General features: G+C 46.4%; 1 protein-coding gene across 2 annotated transcripts in view; it reads right to left on the bottom strand.

Annotated features, from left to right (window-relative positions):
* The window catches only part of DIS3L2 (DIS3 like 3'-5' exoribonuclease 2), a 328686-nt gene that overhangs the window by 36468 nt on the left and 271024 nt on the right, over positions 1-21194 (bottom strand). For both annotated transcript variants that reach the window (XM_012791622.3, XM_012791623.2), the window contains exon 14: positions 2746-2825. In XM_012791622.3, coding sequence (XP_012647076.2) covers positions 2746-2825 — 80 coding nt within the window. The remainder of the gene's footprint in view (positions 1-2745; positions 2826-21194) is intronic.

Raw genomic sequence — 21194 nt, 5'->3', positions numbered from 1 at the left:
AGTAGTCTTTTCAATAATTAGTTGTACCAAACTCATATTCAGCCCAGTTTCTTTCACATGCAGAATCTCATCTCCCTGCTGCTGTTGGCTTCACATTACTTGGCCTGAGACAACAAGGGCTCCTTAGGGCCTGGGCTGAATATCCTCATTTCCTAAATGTCACTAGTATACCAATACTTGGATTCAGGCATTCTAGAGGAAATGACCCTAAAAGGGAACAGAGGAACACAGAGCAGAGCCTGGGTAGAGAAGTCATGGTCAAGCTCATGGGGTCCTCCACGCTTCACTTCACAATGCACAAGTGGGGAGAGGAGTCTGCTTTTGAACAGAGAGCATCACACGCAACTGAGGGCGGTCAGGGGCCTGCGCACCAGCCTCTGCTCTAATCAGCACACTGTGAGCCGCAGCCCTGCCGGCCCTAAAGGGAGAGGAGAGGCGACCAACACTTCCTGTAAGCACTCTGTTTACCCGGCCGGCGTGATGCGCTTAACACGACATCCCTGCCAGAGAGCCCCATTACAACCCTGCCAGAGAAGTACTGTTAGTCTCATTATTTTGAACAGATGAAGAAACTTGAGGCTCAGGGAGGTTAGGGAAGTTGTCTAAGGATTGAGAAGGAACCCCAAGTCTGACTCTAAGCCAAAAAAGAGAGAGTCAGGGAGAGGGGTCATTGAGGCATTTGATTGCCATACTTTTCTAGATCATAGCTGCTATCTGATTTCCTACACAAATGCTTTCCTTGACAGGGCTTTGGGAGCCAAAGCTTAGCTATATTTAAACCTCAAAATTCTTTTCTTATATTGCTTGCTCTGATTATATGCTAGGAGCTACACACAGACTAAGACACAGAGCTAGATTATTTTCTCCTTTCATATTCAAAGACAAGTTAAGTTGTTGGCATTGGACATCTGCATGGCTAAGACATGAACTTAAAGGATGGACAGCCCGTGCCCTTCTCCCACCGAACAAAAACTCTGCAACCTTTTTTCCAAAGAGCAGAGAGTCAGGCCAGAATTAGTGTTAAAGGACACTTGGTTAATCTTTCCTATGATTAATTTGCTGGGAATTAGGGGTACACAATAGCTTACTATAGCATCCTCCTAAAGATAAATTACATAGAATAATAATAATGTGTTACATATAATCTGAATGGAGATTTGGTCATGTGGGCACCCAGTAACCTATCTTCTACTATAACAGAGCAAGAGTTCTTCAGGAAGACATGAATGAGTTTCTATTCTGGAAGGTAACATACAGTTCTACTGGCATGTGCCTATTTGTTTCCTTCCACTGGATAAAATCAAGTAGCTTGGACATTTAAACAAGGAGGTCAGAATACATTATCCTCAATCCAGGTTAAGATTGCTCTTGTTACTGACTGGCGTTTCTAAAAATAGTGACTTGGGACAATTGTCTTCCATCTATTCTTTTCCCTGACTACACGTGATAATGTTGACTGCTTTGCGCACCTGTGGCAAGTTACCCTGAGTGAGTTCCCTAGGCCTCAGCTTCTGCAAATACAACAATAATAAAGGAACACACCTTGGGATGTTATGAAGATTAAACTGGATTAGCAAAGGTGAAGTCCCCAGTACTCTGCCTAACATACAGCAGGTGCTCTATGGTAGTGGCCATTATTATCATTATTGTCATCGTCACCACCAGAGCATATTTCCTGTGCCTCATCTACCACTATTTTCACTGTCTCACAAACAAAAATACATAGTCAAGAAGGCAGTCTTGATGAAGAAAGGAGGTGCTATAAAGTTATGCCAGGTGTCACCTTTCCAACAAGCAACAAGGCCACCAATTTTTTTTTTTTTTTTCCAAAGACGGGGGTCTCACTGTGCCCAGGCTAGATTCAAACTCCTGGGTTCCAGTGATCCTCCTACCGCAGCCTCCTGAGTAGCTGGGACCATAGGTGTGTGCCACTGTGTCCCGCTAAGGCCGTCAATTTATTTATTTATTTGAGATAGAGTCTCGCTTTGTTGCCCAGGCTAGAGTGAGTGCTGTGGTGTTAGCCTACCTCACAGCAACCTCAAACTCCTGGGCTCAAGCAATCCTCCTCCCTCAGCCTCCCGAGTAGCTGGGACTACAGGCATGTGCCACCATGCCCAGCTAATTTTTTCTACATATATTAGTTGGCCAATTAATTTCTTTCTATTTATAGTAGAGACAGGGGTCTCGCTCTTGCTCAGGCTGGTTTCGAACTCCTGACCTCAAGCAATCCACCTGCCTCGGCCTCCCAGAGTGCTAGGACTACAGGCGTGAGCCACCGCGCCCGGCCCAGGCCGTCAATTTAAACCTGTGTAAGTACCCAGAAATCTCCCAACTATAAAATTCACAATGTAGGCAATCACGACAAAACCCAGAAACATAAGTATAGTCAGACAGTGAATCGAGAACTGTGGCAAAAGTCAAAGTCACACAGGGAATCAAATGAGCAAGCACGTCACTGGGGACCCAGGGGGCTGCACCTAGAGGGCGGCTGGGGCCTGGAAAAGAAGGGCTGCTGTGGAATGCACTCCTAGCACAGCACAGCTTCTTCATAAGTGCTCCAAGCACATGTGGGGGCAAAGCAACTCTAATGGAAGAATTATTTTTGTGCCAGCTATTTTCCAGTTTAGTTGCAAAAAGTGTGATTCCTGTCCTGACAACCCCTTAGCGAGAGAAGCCCAGTGTCAGAAAGCCCACAGGTGCCACTGCTGCACAACATGTGACACTCTTTCCCACTGGGTGGCTTACTTGTTACTGTCGCGGTACTCATAGATATGACATCCTTGAGGCAATCCAGTCTCATGGTCCAGAGTAAAAGCAAGCTTTAGCTGAATAAAGAGAGAAGAGAAAGACAAGTTTTAGGCAGCATGCTCTACTCATTCCGACAGCTGAAATGAAAAAAAAAAAAAAAAAAATCAAGGAAAGTCACACTCCTTCCAGCCAATGTGTTTGGAAAACCTGAGTCTGTCCGCTGGGAAGAGCCCACACCGTACTCTGTCATCAGAGGATCGTTCCCAGGACTCTACTTGTTCATTCAGCATGCAAACAACACATTTATTAAGTGCCTACTTTGGGCTACATCTGAGCTAGCTGACAGGGAAAGAACAGTGACAGCAGCAGAGAGGGGCTTCCTTCATGGGTCTTAGAGTCTAGCGGGGATGACAGCAATCAAATAACCACACCAGTGAATATGTATATGTGGGTAAAGCTCCAATTAGAATAGGTTCACCGAAGCAAGAAAAAAAATCCATAAGGTTCTATGAAAGTAAATAACTTGACCTAGACAGAAGAGGGATGAGGGAAGGCTTCCCTGAATCAGGAGGGGATGGTTACCTAGAGCGTGGGGAGGAGCGGGAGGGAGTGGAGAAGGTTCTCCTCAGCAGAGAGCACAGCACATTCAGAGGTCCTAGGGCGGGAGCTGCAGGAACTGAAGGATGGCAGGTAAAGCTGGACTCTGACAGACCCAGGGACATGGTAGGTGGTGACACTGGGGAGGCAGGTTGGGCAGAAGACGCAGGGCCTTCTTTGCCACACTGGAAATTTTGGCTTTAAAAGCAAAGGAAAGAAAAGGAAGGGTGGATGAGGCAATCAGAGTTCTGTTTCGGCAAGATCCCTCTGCCTACAGCGTAGACCACAGCAGACCTTGGGGCAGAGAACAGAAGCAGGAGCCCGCAGGAGGCAGCCATTGAGGAGTCAGGCAGTGGCCACAGGACTGGAACAGGAGGGAGGATGGGCAGGCAAGCTGGGGAGACATGGACAATTTGAAATATATTTTAGAAGTTTTTAGAAGTAGAATCAACAGGATATGCTGATGGATTTGATGCTGGCAGTGGCAAGGACAGAAAGGAAGAAATCAAGGACAGTTCAAGCTTTTGATTTGAACAACCAGGCAGGTGACTGAATTTGGGGACAGGTAGGGAGTCAAAAGTTTGATACTGGGCATGTTAACTCTGAGATACTCATTAACTTTCTTCAATTACAGAAGATCAGGCACAGGAACTCTGGTACAGTCTTGGTTTCTTCCTGGGTTCCAGAGGGGAATGTTAAGGTGAGCGCAGAACTCCTACAGAGCTCAGAGGGGTGCAGTGTGTCTTGCTAGAGCTCAGTTGGTTACGGCAGCTTTAACATTTCCAAATGCAGAGCCAATTACTATATTTACAAATTCACTGGGTTTTTAAATCACCAGGGAAATTTTAACTAAAATTAACTGCACATTAGGAGGATACATTATTATAAATTTTTTTGAACTGCAAGGCTGTTAACACAGCTAATGATCTGCATCATTAGATGCTGGAAGATTTTTCTCTTCCTTAGTGGATAGGAATGGTTTGTCCTCTTACTGACCCAGATGAAAATATAAAACCAGAAACAAGCCCTTCTTTACCATGATGATGCCAGGAACTTCGAGTCAAAGGCATGTTTTCCCTACAGAGCACTGCTTGGATCTTCTCAGCCCTCTCCTTCAGTAAAACAAAAAATAATTTAAAAAAAATCTATGAATTACTACCCTTTCCTCTTTATCTCTCTCTTTGCAGCTGAGGTCAGGCCTATTTCACTCTGTCCATTTCAAGAGTCGGCATTGCTTAGAAATTTTCATATTCTTTGATCAGTGATTCCAGTTATGGATTTATAACTTAGAAAAACTATCAGAAATGGAGGAGGAAAAGTTTTATTTGCAGAACTGTTGCCCTCAGTATTATTTATTGGAAAGACTCTAAAAGTCCAGCAATAACAGAAGGTTAAACTACCCCATAGTCACACATGGAACAGCAGGCAGCCGTTATGTTGTTTATTAAGAATTTTTACTAACTCAAGAAAATATGTGGTGCAGATGAGATAAAGCAGGATACATAGTTGATTATACAGTATACCATGAAAGCTATTTACAAAAGAACAGAGCACGGAAGGCAGATTGGAAGGAAAGCTATGGAAATGGCAACAGTGGATATCACTAGGTGAGAGGCTCTAGGTGACTGTTATACTTTCTCTGCATTTTCCAAATTATTTACAATAAACATACATTACTTTGATACTGCATAAAACATTAATGTGTTAATGTGTTTTCTCCCTTATTCTATAGCTGCTGATTCATACTTCTATACAGAATTCTAAGACCCCTGGGTTTCCTGTGTCTTTTGGTCCCTGCTTTCAATACAGCTGGTCTTTGGGGAGTGTTGTATGCCTGTCTTACCAGCCACTAGACCCAAGAAGTGTAACAGTCAGCTTCTCAGCTGGTATCCAGGTATATTTCCTGCTCCCTTATGAAAGGGGGCCTGGGTCAGAGAGGACTGAGCCACCGAGCTGGTATGGGGACTCGAGAGGGCTGAGCTGGCAAGGCAGGCTGCACGTAGGAGTGTGTGGACGTCATTTGTCAGAAAGAAGAAGCCACAGCGGGTTTCAGGGCAGAAGACAGACCCAGTCTGATGGTCAGGTAGAGAATGGGCTGAGGTGGGAGAGCCTGGAGAAGGCTTGGCAGGAGGCTGCCCCAGGGCCTGATGAGACCGTGAGCATCTGGCTTAGGACAGAGCAGTGGGGAGAGGAGTGGTGGGAGCCAGCTGAGAGACAAGACTGATGAGATGCAGAAGTCCACACACATCTAGCCATGTGACAGTGACATCTGGACTCTGTCTCCCAGCCCCCACTCAACTCCAGATCTCCCATGACTCGGTGAAAAACAAGTGATGAGATAGAAGCTGGAATCTTCAGTCATGAAGGAATTGTGGGAAATTTAATTCCTGTTCTCAAAGTCAGGAAACTATGTACATACTAATTTGACAAAAAGGCCACTCCATGGAGGTGGTGATGGGGCAGGGTGGAGTGAGGACTGGGACACAGGGCACTCATGTTTACTGACTGCCTACCAAGCCAATGCTGTCCTTTATCGTGATAACCACCACCTGAATTAGGTATTACTATTTCCTTTTTATAGATGAGGAACTTGAGGCTGAGAAAAGTTAAGTAAATTGTCCAAACCACATTAGATTAGAACTAGAATTTCAACCCCAATTCACACTCTTTCCACCTTACCCATGTCAAAAAGAATATTTAAGACTCTGTGCCTTGGGCTGCAGAGTAGGTGGTACTGCTACTCACCCTGACAAGGAGGAACAGCAGGTCTGGGAGAAGAGTTTGAGTTCAGTTTGGTATTGCTGATTCTAGAGTACCTGGAAGCATCTAGCAGAGATGAGCAGTAGGCTGCTGTATGTACATCTCCGGCATTTATAAGCAAGACTGTAATCTGGAGGCACAAATTTGGGAAACTTCAGATGGTAAGTAAGATGGAAGTGAAATTACTAGAGTAGCTGAAATTGTCCAGATAGACTGAGTAGAATAAAAAGAGAGTGGTAAATAGAATCCTTTGAAACATCTAGATTTAAGAGCTGGGTAATGGAAATGAGAAGGAGTGGCCATGGATTATTGAGTTACTACATCACAGGAGCCAAAGGGAGAGCTTGCCTTAGGGAAGGAGCAGTTAGCAGCATTAGGGCCTTCCAAGAGGTCAAATAAGAGACAGTAAGTATCTCAAACAAGAAATCCATTGGATATTGCAGAAAAGACTCTAGGAGGGAGCAGTAGGCGTAGAGATCAGGGTGCGACAGGATGGAAAATGAGTAGAAAGCAAGGAAATGGGGATCATGAGTATATACAACTCTTTTAGTGAATCAGACAGTAGTGGGCAAGAGGCGAGATTAATGAAAGAGAATGGGAAGGGTAACAGGATGTGGGATTGAAGGGAGTGTATCTGCAGATGACAGAGATAACTGAAGAGTCAGGTCTCTGAGATGATGAGGGATGGAATTCCAGTGTGCAAGCTACAGAGGAGTTTAAGTATTTAGCCCAAATTAACACATAAGTGGCAGAACTGAAGTGTGGTCCACGTCGCTAATCACTGGACTGGCCCGGCCTCCTAGGTGTCTGTGAGGTCAAGGAGAGGAGCTGTGGGAGTCACTGGGTCAGGGAGTTGCAGGGACTGGAGGCTGTGGTCGGAGAGCAGGCTGTGTGCCTGGCCTTGGAGATGGCCAAACACAAATCCAAGGAATGGAGAGTTGAAGGTGGGGGTGGGGGAGCCTCCATGAGAGGTTTGAAATTCACCTAGGATGATGATACGTTGTTTCTGAGATAAAGCAATCCACAAAGTACGTCCCCACAGGCGTGCAGGAGTGCGTGTAGGTGCCTGCCATGCGCAAGGTTCAATACATGAAAGAATGAGTCCAGGTAGCCCCTGTAGCAGACATGGATGTATACCTTGCAGGCACTTCCTCCTTCCTAATGCTACCCTAGTTTTCTTCAGCTATTCATACCCCAACCCCTCCCCAGTCCAGGGGCTCCAGCAGGAAGCAGACCCAATCTCCAGCTCCAGGGCTGGACCTGACAGTTCTGAGGTCATCCCATATGCCTTTCAATGACTGATCAGAAACCCAAGTGCATGCATTTCCTAGCCCCAGAAAATCGTTTGGGAATGGATGTGTGGCCCAACGAAGGCCAGTGAGACATGTGAGGGTGCTTGCTGAGTGCTCTGGGCAAGGGCCAGGACTGCTGCAACCAGCTAGCCACCAGCCTCAGAGCAAAGTCCACTCACAGAGGAAGCAGAATCAATAGACTGTTAGAAGAGTAGTGCCAGAGCCTTGACGGGACAGGCCGGGTTGCTGCCACCTTCTGGACTTCTGCTACCCTTTGCCATTTGTGCTTGTCATTTCTCATGAGGACACTGACCTGTTATAGGTCTTCCCCTCCCTTGGCTCTGCTCTCCTAATCCACTCTCCACTGCTGAGTTATTGTTCTAAAACACAAACCTGATGACAATTCCCTCTTTAAATACCTTTGATGGCTTCCTGCTGTTGGAGATAGAAAAGTGAATTAAACACAGCCCAGGCTCTCTGGAGGGTGGCTGCTCACATGAATCAGTGTGGACGGTAGCAGACGAATGGACAAGGTGGGCGTGTGCTGAGGGGGTGCCAATCAGGGAGGCCCACAGGGCAAACAGCAGGAGTCTTAAAGGACAGGGAAGGGCCAAATCCCTCCTTTACCCCAGCAGAGCTCTGTGCACCTCCCCGGGCGGGAGGTTGGACCAGGCCACGCTCTCTCACACTGCTGTGAGCTTCCTCATGCTGTGCCTGCTTCCAGGAGAGCCCTTCCGGCCTGTCCATCCTCTGTGCAAGTGGCTGTCATCTTTCCCTCCTCTGGCAGGCTGGAGGCAGGGCCTCCCGCCAGGTGGTGCCTTCAGGTGGTATCCTGGGCGGCAGTGCCCTTACCACTGTCCACAGCAGGTGACCAATTTCATCCCTTCACTTTTTACTCCTCCTTTGGCTTCAGTGAAGAAATTCGGCCTCACACCTGCCCCCCTCAGTCACTGTGCCACCAGACAACACACAGTAGCTCAAGTGCTCTCGGTGTTCAGGTATTCCCATCTTGTCAGTGCCCCAGAAGCAGCACAAGGTCCTTCCCTCAACAGTAGTTACTGGATACTTCCCACCTACCAGGCGCAGCAAGGAAAGAGGCAGAGCCAGCATGCTGGCTCTAAGTCAAGGCCTGCGGGGACCCACACACGAAGCGGCTGAACTTGGGAAGTCAGCATGCAAGAATGGCAGCCGCCCTGAGATTTTACAAAGTCTTGCTCCTTCCAAAGGCAACTGCCACATCAAGCAGAAGGGCCCACCATAACCCAGTCCTATTCCAGGCAGTTCCAACTACACACGACATTCCTGGTAGTGGGTGAAGAGGGAAGGAAGCGAAAGGCCCAAGGGGCGGTAACGTGGCCGCTCTGTCAGCCTCCACCAGCAGAGGACGGAGGCCTTTAGATGCATCCGGTTAGAGGAATGGCTTTCATCCTGACAAAGGACAGAAAATGAAAAAGCCTTGTACATTCAGGGGCGCAGGCTGAGATCACACAGCAGGGCAGGCTGTGGAAGCCAGAGCCTGAGACTTCTGCTGGGAGCCCTTCTGCCCAGGCCTCCTGCCCCAGGGGTGGGCACCAGGGAATTATGTGGGTGAGCTCTAGGGGCCAGGGTGAGTTGAAGGGCTAGAATTCTTGGGAGAGGAGAATCTCCTCCCCGACTATGGAAACATGGTCCTGTTGGGGCTGTTAGGCCTGTAGGAGGCCCTCCTTCAGCCCCTCTGGGCTGTTTGGCTGGGATGGCAAGGGAGACAGCAGGGCCACCCTCCCAGCAGATGGCAACAGGTGAGCAATAAGAATGAGTGACTGAGAATTATGCAAGTCTCCCTCAGGGTTCTCAGATACTGCTGCTTGGAGATGACACTTCAGGGGTCCCTTAGGGGAAGAAGGAATGTCTCAGGTCAAGCAGGAGATTGGGGGGAGTGGGATGGGAGTCATTTAATGTACCAGTAAAAGACATGTGACTTTATTTTGGTTCCCAGCCCAGTGAATCCAGTGGGTCTGATTACATTCATAAGAATAACCAAAAAAAAGTGATGAGGTGGGACAGGAAAGGGTGGCCAAGCAAGTGTGCCAGGTCATCTTCTGGCTAGGGGCTAAGTCAGTCTTCAATCAGCTCAGGTGCACAGTCAGCTTTCTCATACAGCCATACCTGGAGAACAGTATGCATGGGCCACTAGGCACTAAACGGCATCAGTTAAGGAAGACACCAACTCAGAGCTCCTGGTGCTTTTGAAAAGTCCTAGCCTGACCTCATAAGCACAAAAAGTGTGTTAAAAAGTCCAGGAATATCTGGTTTTATCCATAATAGCTCTAAGATGATCTCTCATGGGCAACTGGGTCTCTCTCTGCATATCTCCTGGAAGGTACTTGCAGCCCAGCAGGGCAGAGCAGTCCGGCCTTTTCTGCAGGCTGCTCCATGACCAAGCAGGGGACCTGGGAGCCTGGCTCAGCACGCCTCTCACAGGGGTGCAATGAGAGAGGTCACTGGTGAAAGTAGAGTGTTAGTTCTTTGGCCAGGATTGCTCCAGGTCAAACCAACATGGGTTCTCCAGGAGGCCTGTTGAGTTTGCTTCAATCTGCTAGTTATTAGGACTAAGGTTCAAACGCAGGTCAAGGACCAGCCCGGGAAGCCTCCAGCCTCTCCATGGTTGACTCTTCCCCTCACAGTCCACTGGGTCTTGCAGAGTGTCCAACTCTTCCTTAAGCTGAAAGTGGCAAATCCTATCACAGGTCAAACATTTCAGGTATGCCATTTACAGAATACTTAAAAAGAACAGAAAAGTTACTTCTACTTAGAGTCTTGGTTTTGTAATTTAAAAATCTGATTAGAAGGAAATCTTCACATTCTCAGAGGTGATCTTGAGTTTTTCTTCTTTAGTCTTCACTGTTTGGTTTGGATTTCCTAAGTATCATTTCTTTTTTTCCATCTCCTCTTTGCTTTCTTTATAAGACAAAGATGCTGTGGCCTTTGCTTTAACTTGGTTAACAACGATTCTATGGCAATGTATTAAATTTCTTTCTCCTAAGTCCACTGAAGTCTTTTTGGACTTGGAGAGAGCTTTTTAAGAAAGAACTTGCTCATTCAGCAGGATTTTCCTCCCCACCCCAAGCTCTGGTTCTGACCTGGAAAAAATAAGAGTGAGAAAGAGCAAGAGAATCCTGCAGTCCTGACGCTCAACTTCACAAACCACAAAAAAGAACCTTGCTCCAGTAACGTAATCATGGAGATTTCTGGCACCTTGGTCTTTCAAGAAAAATACATCCATCTGCTGGCACAGGGACCCATCTAACTAAATCCTGTTCAGCATGGAGTTCCCGATTCATTAGTGTTGGAAAGTCTAGAGCGAGGCTGGCCGCTTCCACTGGATGACGCCTCCCTGCAGTGCTGTCTGTAAACCCCGCGGCTGTGTTTTCACTTAAGGCCACTTCTCCTGACTCCGCTGCACCTTGTTCCAGAGGCTTGTTCTATTCTCATTAAGGTTAAAAACGACAGGACAAGGATTCTTCAGTGCTGAGAAGAAAAAGTCTGTCTCCAGAGCTCTGGTCAACCCTCAGGGAAAGCTGGTCATTAAGAAGGAGCCAGTCCCAGGAGAGACGGGCCTGGTGCAGCTTTCATGCCCACGGGTCATGCTGCTGCCTCTTCTGAGGGCTACTTCACTGCTCGCTGCATCCCACACGACCTTCTGCCTTCATCACTAGGTGAGCACAGCAGAGAGGAGCTTCTTTAGAAAAACAGGAGCCCCTCTGCCTCAGCAGCTTCCTGATCAGGCTTTATACAGTCACTGGGCTGGACGACGTTTGTGCCTCTCAATTTCCTGAGCAATATGAGAACAGTGAATACAAAGCATGATGAGCACATGCAGACAGATGCAGAGAGGGTACAACTTGCTCATCCTACTCAAAACTGGAGCGTTTTTAAGGACTTTCATGGCTGAAGAGGGTGACTGTGGTAGAACATTACCACATCAAACCACTTCTGCTCAGGGCTTCGGGGCCCCAGGCTCAGGGGCTGGAGTCACCCAAAGCTGCTTCCATGGGAAAGTGTCACTGTTGAGTCGAGGGACTGCATATGGCCCCTCCAAATGCGTGAAAATGGTTGTGCATCATTGTCTAGGTTTCCTTGTATGTAAAATATATCAATTCTGCAACCTACCTATTTGCTTTCTAAAGCTGCGGTCTTGCCCCCAGCAGTAGTGAATACTCGTGCTTCGGACCTTGTTGAAGCCTCCCACTTCAGAGTGGCTGCTGGATGGCTTTGATTATATACTCAGTGAAGAGAAGGGAAATGGGTCAGAAGCAGCCAAAGTGACAGGCTATCCACTCACTCAGGAGATGTTCTATGCTTTATCCCTGAATCAAACCAGGCTATGGCCAAGTTTTTTACGTAGACCATGTAGCTTGCACTCTCTAGTACACTAGCCTTCTTAAAGGGTGTGTTAATAACGTGCCTCTATTTTTACCAAAGTTTGTCTTAAGAAATAGCCTTATAAAATCTCTTTCTTAGGCCAGGAACAGTGGCTCACACCTGTAATCCTAGCACTTTGGGAGGCTGAGGCAGGAGGATTGCTTGAGGTCAAGAGTTCGAGATCAGCCAGAGCAAGAACAAGACCTTGTCTCTACAAGAAACAGAAAAATTAGCTGGGTGTGGTGGCATATAGCTGTAGGACCAGCTACTTGGGAGGCTGAGGCAAGAGGATTGCTTAAGCCAAGAAGTCTGAGGTTGCAGTGAGCTATGATGACTCTACTGTAGCCTAGCCAGGGTGAGAGAGACCCTGTCTCTAAATAGACAGACAGATAGATAGATAAAATAAAATAAAATAAAATAAAATGAAATCTCTTTCCTCATTTGCCATAAGTGCAAAAGCTTTCCACTGTAACACAGTGCCCCCAATATCAAGCCTCATTTGAGAAACTGCTTATAGGTGCTAAAAATAAATCCTTTAACTTTTAATGAGGTTTGTTATAAGAAATAACCTTATAAAATCTCTCCCCTCTCCTCCAAGGAGGACTACCACCTTTCTGATATTGAAATCAGAAAATATGATTCCTAATGGTCTATATACTTGCCAGTGGGAAAAAATAAAATAAAAAATAATTTTAAAAAAAGAAAACGGGATGTCCAGTCACAGGAACTGTGCTCCCCTTCTCGATGTCCGCCTCCCTTCTTTGATTCTGATTTTCTGTCTTTCTATTATATTCGTTTCTGTTTATTTCCTTTGTTGTAAGCCCTCTCAAATTCTTTTTTAGAAATAGAATTTTATCTTATGTAAATGAGACAAAGTTCTTCAAAATATAAGCTAAACATACATAAAAATGTGAGGTCCAGCGAGTTTGAATACAACCTGATAAAACAATGATCAGGATGGTAGGCATTCATTTCATGGAAGAAAGAAAATAGGACATTCCCATACAATCCTCAAAGCCAGTGATCAAGCTGGCTCTATTCTTGAAAAAACAGGAGAGAACAGAATGATCTTCCAGGGAACTGGCCTCAGTTTCCAGGGACTTGAGGAGTCAGGAGTTATATAATATAATCCTAAGCGGGGAGCCAGCAGCTCTGGCCTTGTCGCTGCTCTCTCCCAGACTCCAGAGTGGTGGTGGGGTTCTGATGGCCTTAGACTTTTCATCGGTAAAACAGAGCTGGGTTCCTCTATGGTTGTCCTTGTGGTTTGTTTTATGGATGAAGATGAGACAATTTCTAGGTTTACTGGAAGAAAGTACCTGTAACAAGCCCTTGCTATACTGGTTAGAAGAGAAGCTCTGAGAGTTCAGAAGAACTAGTGCTCACATCTTCAGATGTTTTAATGAAATGCAAGCAGCAGTGAAGAGTTCTCTGGCTTAAGGCTGTCTCATGCAGCAAAGAGCAGTCGTCAAAGTTCATGACTTGATTTCATGCTACTTGTTTCTTTCCTTCCAGTAAAAGCCAAATATCTGAATATATTCCAGGACAACATTGTCATCTCAGGTCCCTTCTGGTCCTGGGGCAGCCAATCTACCCACCTCCAATCTAGCCACCTCCCCCCAACCTGCTCTCTTGCTCCTGCAACCTGGCTTCAACTTGCAGCAGGGAGCTTAGCAGCACCTCCTGGCAAAAGAGTCACTCTCTACCACCATCCAGCCACAAAATACCCATTGACCTGACATTGCGTAATGGATTGCTTGGAATAACCTGGAAGCAACACCTATAGGGCCTGGACTTGGAGTTACCTGAGGTTCTTATTCCCATCCAAGATAATGACTTTTATCTTAGATAGCCTATTTCTTTATAGAGTAACATATCAATCTAAGAGATGCTGTTTCTAACCGTGGTAAAAACCAAAGAACATTCACGATCAGCCCATGCAACACAGTGAGATCCCCATCTCTACACAAAATAGAAAAATTAGCCAGGTGTGGTGGTACACGCCTATAGTCCCAGCTCCTTGGGAGGCAGAGGCAGGAGGATCGCTTGAGCCCAAGAGTTTGAGAGCTATGATGATGCCACTGCCTGGGCAATAGTGTGAGACCATGTCTCAAACAAAACAAAATATAACAACCAAACCAAAACCAAAACAACCCCAAAGAACACATGGGTATTGTGAAGTTTAAAGAACGTGCTAACAAAAGATTACAGTCAAGATGAAATGCAAAGACCAAGTGGAGGGTAATTAGGAAGGGCCAGGATCCATTAAGAAGGAAAACGAGTAAACTTTCTACTTGCTAACTGTGAAAAATTAGCTTTGGTTATAAAGAATTCTTAGGTAATCTCACATAGTTGGAAATCACTTAAGAAACTAGATGTAATTGAAATGTTAAAAGAAAAGTCACACAACAATCTCAGGGAAACATTTTCATTAAGCAGAAATGTGCTTTCCCTTTAACCCCCATCTCTAATCTCTTTAGGGGCTCTGGAGCTGGAACTCAGGATAGTCAGAAGTTATCAAAGTCTAACTTTCTAGTCCAGTCTAGATCCTCTAGTCTAATTTTATGCCCATTAGACAAGTTTTTTTTCTAGAATGCCAAAGAGTTTGTGATGCTTTTGCTTTCACTTTCCTGCCTGGGGCACAAGCCTTATGACACGAGGAAGGAACTTGTTCTGCTTGTGAACACAGGTACCTATGAAAACAACCAACAATAAGAGGCCACTCCGCAGAGAGGTAAAGAGTACCGCCTCTTCAGGCTATCTGGTTTTGAATCCTGGCTTCATTTCCTATTAGCTATGGAATCCCAAGTCATTCTGCCTCTTTGTTCCTCAGTTCCCACCTATGTAAAAAGGAGATAACAACATTATCTACTACACAGAGTTGCTGTGAAAATTAAATGTCAGAAGACACATCAGAACAGTGCCTGGCTGAAGCACACTCAATGATGTTCCTGAAGTAGTAAGGCCTGAGGTAATTCCTGATAATGAGTTGAGGTCAAAATGAAAAACATGGTATTCTGGAACAAGCTTATAGGGACTCAACATTTCCAAATGTGATCACTCTAACAATTGAGGAATTTCTACAATAATAGGGTCCAATTTCTTCACCTGAGCAATACTTAGGAAACCACTCTCTACCTGCAGGACTCACCAGAGCTGCAGCAGGAGGACACAATGCCTCAAAGCCTTGCCATCCGCCTACCCAGCCCCCGGGAAACCCCACTGCTCTCCTGTGGCTGCGCTGACACGGGGTCTTCCATCACAGGACAGCCCCGGTTTCACTCCCCGGTGATGCTAGCTCCAGGGCTGCCTCAGACTGCGGCAATGTCCGCGAGGCCCTATGCTTCCACATGAAACTCGCTACTCAAAGAAAATCTTCCAAGGCCCTGCTGGGTTGGCAGATGTACCCCAACATGGAAGGTGCCCAGCACTTCAGCACCAGTAACAACTTGTCCATTAATCTCTGCTTGGGGAAGGATGAGGCCACACCTGTCAGAGCATGGCAGAGGGCTGGCTTCTGACAGTCCGGATACGAGAAAATTGCTTCTATCATGGTCTGATTCTTCTCATTTATTCTCAAGTTGGAACATGTCTCTCTAGCTGTGTATTTAATTATCATATTGTCCCAATTAGATTATAAGTTTCAGTGGGGAAATCCCAATTGATTACTCTTTATGATCCCCCACAAAGTCTTTACTAAATAAGGCTTTAAACTGAGTGGATGCAGAGCCCTGCAACAAACACAGGAACCACAGGTTCCACATTCAACCAGATACTGTGCCAACAACACCATATATGTCCAGGTGCTACTGCTCCTATTTTAAAGGTGAGGAAACTGAGGCTCAGAGGGATTAAGTAACTTGCCCACCCAAGGTCAGGCAATGCTTGGCCAACCTGGAAATGGAACCCAAACTTATATGACTCTAAAGTCTGGGCACTTCCTACTGGGCCATGTTTGCTATTTCTTTTCCCTAGCCAGGGGCACCGTGTTGGAGCCTGGGAGCTCCAACAATTTACCTCTCTTCCTCTAGATCCTAACAGACATAGGACAGAAAATGACATTCAGAACGTCACCCTTCTCAAGGCATCACCGAAGAATAAGGTGGGGGCCCACTCAAATTTAAGACAAGCAACCTTAGTGAGAGGCTGAGCAGACCGAGCCACGCAGTCGCAGGTGGAAAGGCTGGGCTGGAGGAAGGGAACACCTGGGTGCGCCTGCCAGCGGCAGCGTCAAGCTGGGAGGCTGGAAGTGCTGGGTAACCCCACTCGAGAGGGAACGAGTGAGAAAGAGAGAGATGGGATGGCCCCACCTTTTCAATTCAACGAACCTGCCCTCTGGTTGACATGGCTCAGTCACACAGCAAGGTAGTAATAAGACCAGAACTAGAGCCAAGGGATTCTCACTGTTAGGGGTTTCGAAAGGCTAAAAGGGGAAAATGTTAGCCAGCTAGTTAAAACACTGGATACCAGGAATAAAGAAAAAACAACAAAACTAAGATCCTTAACTTCTTTCCTCAAAGTAAAAAAAAAAAAAAAACAACAAAAAACTAAGATCAATATAGGAACTATTATTATTCTATCAAAAAAATCGATTGGGGACTCATATAGCCAATTTCTGTTACTTAGGTCATGGGCCCCTATTACTTCATATGTAAAATGAAAGCCTCAAAAAGCTATTGTCTACGGTTCCTTCTGGCTCTCCATTTCACAATTCTGTAAGCGATCACTTGTTGAGCATTGTCTCTAGGGTGCTCAGTATTGTGCCAGCACCATGGATGCTCAGAGAAGGATCTGGTAGAGTGGCCTGCATAATGCAGATGAGGCCCGAGATGAGTCTGGCAGGACAGCACAGATCTGAAAGATGCAGGTGGGAGAGATTCCAGATATGGGAAAAAACAAGACCTCTAGCTCTCCTGGAACAGAGACCACATAGATGCTACCCATCACTATATCCCTAGTACCTTCCAGGGTCTTTGGCAAAGCAGGTGTTCAATAGATAATTCTTGATGGAAAAAGTGACCAAAACCAGAGAAATAAGAATGAACATTCAGTGTTCCCTGAATATGTAAGAGACTGGTCTGACTACAAAGTGGAGGGTACACCTTGGGAATAGGTAAAGTAATATTGATGACTGTATCTAAAATGGTGCTAAGCACATCACTCTGTTCTCTTGCAGGATTCTCCTAACAGCCTCATGGGGTAGGTGCAGCTGGGAACTGGGGGGCTCACATGGGTAGAGTGAGACACTTGCTCTGGGTCACACAACTCTAGCCCTGGGACTTGAACTCAGGGCACGTGACTCTTCCATAAGAACAAAGAGCCTCAGCTGACATCCGACAGAAACTAAAACCTAGACCCTATTGTAGTTTGCACCCCACCTCTAGGGCACCTGTAGCTGTGTGATGTGGATTGCTTTCTGACAGCAAGCAGCCCTTGGGCTGAGATCTGGCCATTTCTCAGGGACAATTGTGGTGTCTCATACAGAGGAATGAAAAAAAGAGACATTTTTTATTCTGAGATAATTGTAGATTCCCAGAAATTGCAAAGATAGTACAGAGAGGTTCCATGTACCCAGTACCCAATTTCTATCAAAGGTTACATCTTAATATACAGTATGATATCAAACCCAGGAAAATGACACTGGAACAATGTATGTCTAATTTTATGCCATTTTGGTCATATGTGTAGATTATTCATGTAATTGCCACAGAAACTTAGATATAGACTGTCCCCCTCCCTACAAAGGTCTCCCTTGGGCTACCTTCCTCTCCCCTACCCCTAACTACTGGCTACCACCCATCTGTTCTTTTTCTCTATAATTCTGTCATTTTGAGAATATTATCTATATGGCTCTTCAAAATTATCCTAACATCAGGAGTTGATCCATTTTTTTAGGTCTGTAGAAGAATATAAAAACAACATCAATATCTACCACGAGAAATGAAAAATTAAGCAGAATAAGAGCAGTGGTTCACGCCTATAATCCTAGCACCCTGGGAGGCTGAGGTGGGCAGACTGTTTGAACTCAGGAATTTGAGACCAGCCTGAATAAGAGTGAGACCCCATCTCTACTAAATATAGAAACAAATTAGCTGGACGACTATATATATATATATACACATACATATACATATATATATATATATATATATTAGCTGGGCATGGTGGTGCATGCCTATAGTCCCAGCTACTTGGGAGGCTGAGGCAGGAGGATTGCTTGAGCCCAGGAGTTTGAGGTTGCTGTGAGCTAGACTGACGCCACGGTATTCTAGCCTGGGCAACAGGGTGAGACTCTGTCTCAAAAAAAAAAAAAAAAAAGAAAGAAACTCTCTATCCTAGTTCTGCCACTTCTAGCTATATAAATGTGATTTTTGACAAGTTACTTTGGCATAGATCTCAGTTTCCCCATCTATAAAAATGGGTATAAGGCTTAAGGATTAAATAAGGTAACATGTGGAAGCACTTGGCAACCAGCAGCCTCTCAATAAATTCTAGCTGTTTGTTATTATTAATGGAAAGCCAAGGAAGCCTCTTGCTTCTTTATAGAAAATAAGGCTCTAAATGGTTACAGACGATTAAGGAAATGACCACACCAGCCCTTAAATGACCTCAGGTTATTCTTCCCCCTTCTTCCCAAAATTCCAATGTGGAAACAACCTGGGGACTCTTAAAAGGCACTTCCACCATCTTGGTGTGCGCAGCCTCATGAGAATAAGCAACCCTCACCGTGCCAGATGCACTAGGGGGCCTAGAATTCTGCAAGTGGGAAAGGGCCAAGTGCTCTCTGCTTAGCTACAGAATGCCCCCGGAGCAGCCGGGTTTGTGCGGAGGCCCCCAGCAGCACACTGAGCACAGAGAAGGGGCCAGTGCCAAAGAGAGACAGGGGTCAGATGTGTGACTGAATTAGGTGCTGTGTGGGTACTCCACAAAGCTCAGCCTCACTCAAAGGCTGCATGTGAGAAGGGGACAATGGCCTGCACTGCCCGTGAGGTCACCTTTACTATGACAAGCTATGGAAATCTGAAAAATCTCCCCAAAAACCACATATGCAAAGACTCCATTATACAGTTGAGAGAGCACTCGACTTTAAGCCTTTGAGTAGCTGGGAACCCGGCACAAATGGCTGGCTATGTCTGAGCAATATGCCCAAGGCCCATTGAAAACAGGACAAAACGGGGCATTCAGGATCCTTCATGATTTATTGAAAGTGGCATTGTCTGAGCCTCTGCATGGCACCAGCAGGGGTGGGATGGAGGGCACTCCTCCTGATGGCGGGGTCACCCCATGTGTCTCCTGTTCCTTGGACTTTTCAACTCCCCCGGCCCTCATTCACTCACTCAATTTTTCTCCTTTGAAGTTATAGAATAAGCTCTCATCTATCACTGACATGTTGGGTTTCAAAAGGACTGGGAGTGAATTCATTCTTTTTTTTTTTTTTTAAATAAATGAGAAGGTCTCAGCTGGGAAGAGAGAGAGCAGGAGGTAAGGAGGGAGGGGTGCAAGCAAGGAGGAATGATGGCTGGTTTCCCCCGGTTCCAAGCAAGCGTCTGGGCTCGCAGTGGGGGTGGAGGCTCTCATGGCGTGCCGCTCACTGTCCTAAGCGCCTGTGTGGCTCACCTCGGCCTCACCGCCAGGACTTCACGGTGCATGCTAGTCCTCCTGTACTTTGGGAGGTATGAGCGATCCTGCATGAACGTTTCTTCAACTCCGGTAGAGGCAGTGGCCTGTGGCCGGGCAGGAGAGGAGCACTGGACATCTGGGCCCGGCCACCTCCTGAGCCTTTTTAACTGATGGCCCAGTGAACCTCAAGCTTGGAGGGTCCCCAGCTGATGCCTGCTCTTCCTCCCTAGTGGCAGTGGTGCTCTTGGGTGGTGCTATGTCCGCCCAGCTTCCCAGTCAGAAATCCAGGAGTATCCAGAAGCCCATCCTTGGCTCTGATTCCACCTCCTCAGGGCCTGCCGCATCCTGCCTTGCTGTCGGCCGTGGCTAGAGGCTCTCAGGCTAGAGGCTCGCCTGCACGGCTGCTGCAGCCATCCGCTGGCTCCCTGATGTCCACGCCTTCGCCTCTTCCAACTCATGCTCCACAGAGCTGCCAAGAAGATCTTTCTAAAGAGAAGGTCTTATCCCATCACTCCTGTATGTAAACTGCTTCAACAGTACCAAGAAGAATTCAAGAAAACACTCATATTTCAAGGCAGAGCAAACAATTTCCTCCAGATCAGCCCTGGTTACATCTCCAATAGCATCTCCCACTACCACTGTGAGCCCTTCCTATGACCCAGCCATGCCAACGGCCTGCACATTCCAGAACATACCAAACCACTGCAATCTCTGCCTGGAACATTCTTGGATAAGCCATTTCCCACCTGTTCTCAACTGCCCTCCTTTATAGGAATCTGTTGCCGGCTCCTCTAACCTAGCTTGGATCACGCTCTGGGCCATGGGTTTCTTGAAGACAGGACTGTGTCTTATCTGTCTTGCAGTGACTGACACAAAGCCGATTGTGAATGTTGTTTTCTGAACACTTTGGCTGCAATGTATTTTCCCACGGATGAAAGATGGCAGGCCTCTACTTAGCTTGGCTGGGGTTGGTCATTTCACAGATTTCTATCAAACATTAGCTGCACATCCTTCCCAGGCAAGCAGTCCTTGGCCTCTCACCCACACCAGGCTTTCTTCCCACCACATTGCACTCCAGCTGTTCTGAGGAAAACCCAGTTCCAAGGGCAGTCATGACTAGCAAGCTGCCTTGTTGACTGTAATTTTTAAAAGCCTCTCAGTTATGAGATTAAAGCATGATTGGGTGAGTCACTGACGAGGGTGTTTGCATGTAATCGGCAAAGTCCTGTGTTTGGCACCATTCACCATTCCAACTCTGTGCCACAGTGAGAAGGATTTATCAATAAAGTTTAGAAGTTTTTCTCTTATCATCCTGTACCTCCTTTCAAAAGATACAATCTTCTGTTTGATGCCAAGTCTTTTTTTTTTTTTTTTTTTTTTGAGATAGAGTCTCGCTTTGTTGCCCAGGCTAGAGTGAGTGCTGTGGCGTCAGCCTCGCTCACAGCAACCTCAAACTCCTGGGCTCAAGGGATCCTCCTGCCTCAGCCTCCCAAGTAGCTGGGACTACAGGCATGCGCCACCATGCCCGGCTAGTTTTTTCTATATATATTAGTTGGCCAATTAATTTCTTTCTATTTATAGTAGAGACGGGGTCTCGCTCTTGCTCAGGCTGGTCTCGAACTCCTGACCTCGAGCAATCCGCCCGCCTCGGCCTCCCAGAGTGCTAGGATTACAGGTGTGAGCCACTGCGCCCGGCCTGATGCCAAGTCTTAAACCAGAGAAGTCTGGTATCTGTTTAAAAGCTACTCCTAGGGCGACTTCTGAAGTATACACCTCCTT

Source organism: Microcebus murinus, chromosome 8 (assembly GCF_040939455.1).
Source record: "Microcebus murinus isolate Inina chromosome 8, M.murinus_Inina_mat1.0, whole genome shotgun sequence".
Classification (NCBI taxonomy): Eukaryota; Metazoa; Chordata; class Mammalia; order Primates; family Cheirogaleidae; genus Microcebus; species Microcebus murinus.
Note: the sequence above shows the minus strand (reverse complement) of the source record. Positions and strands in the feature narration are given on the sequence as shown.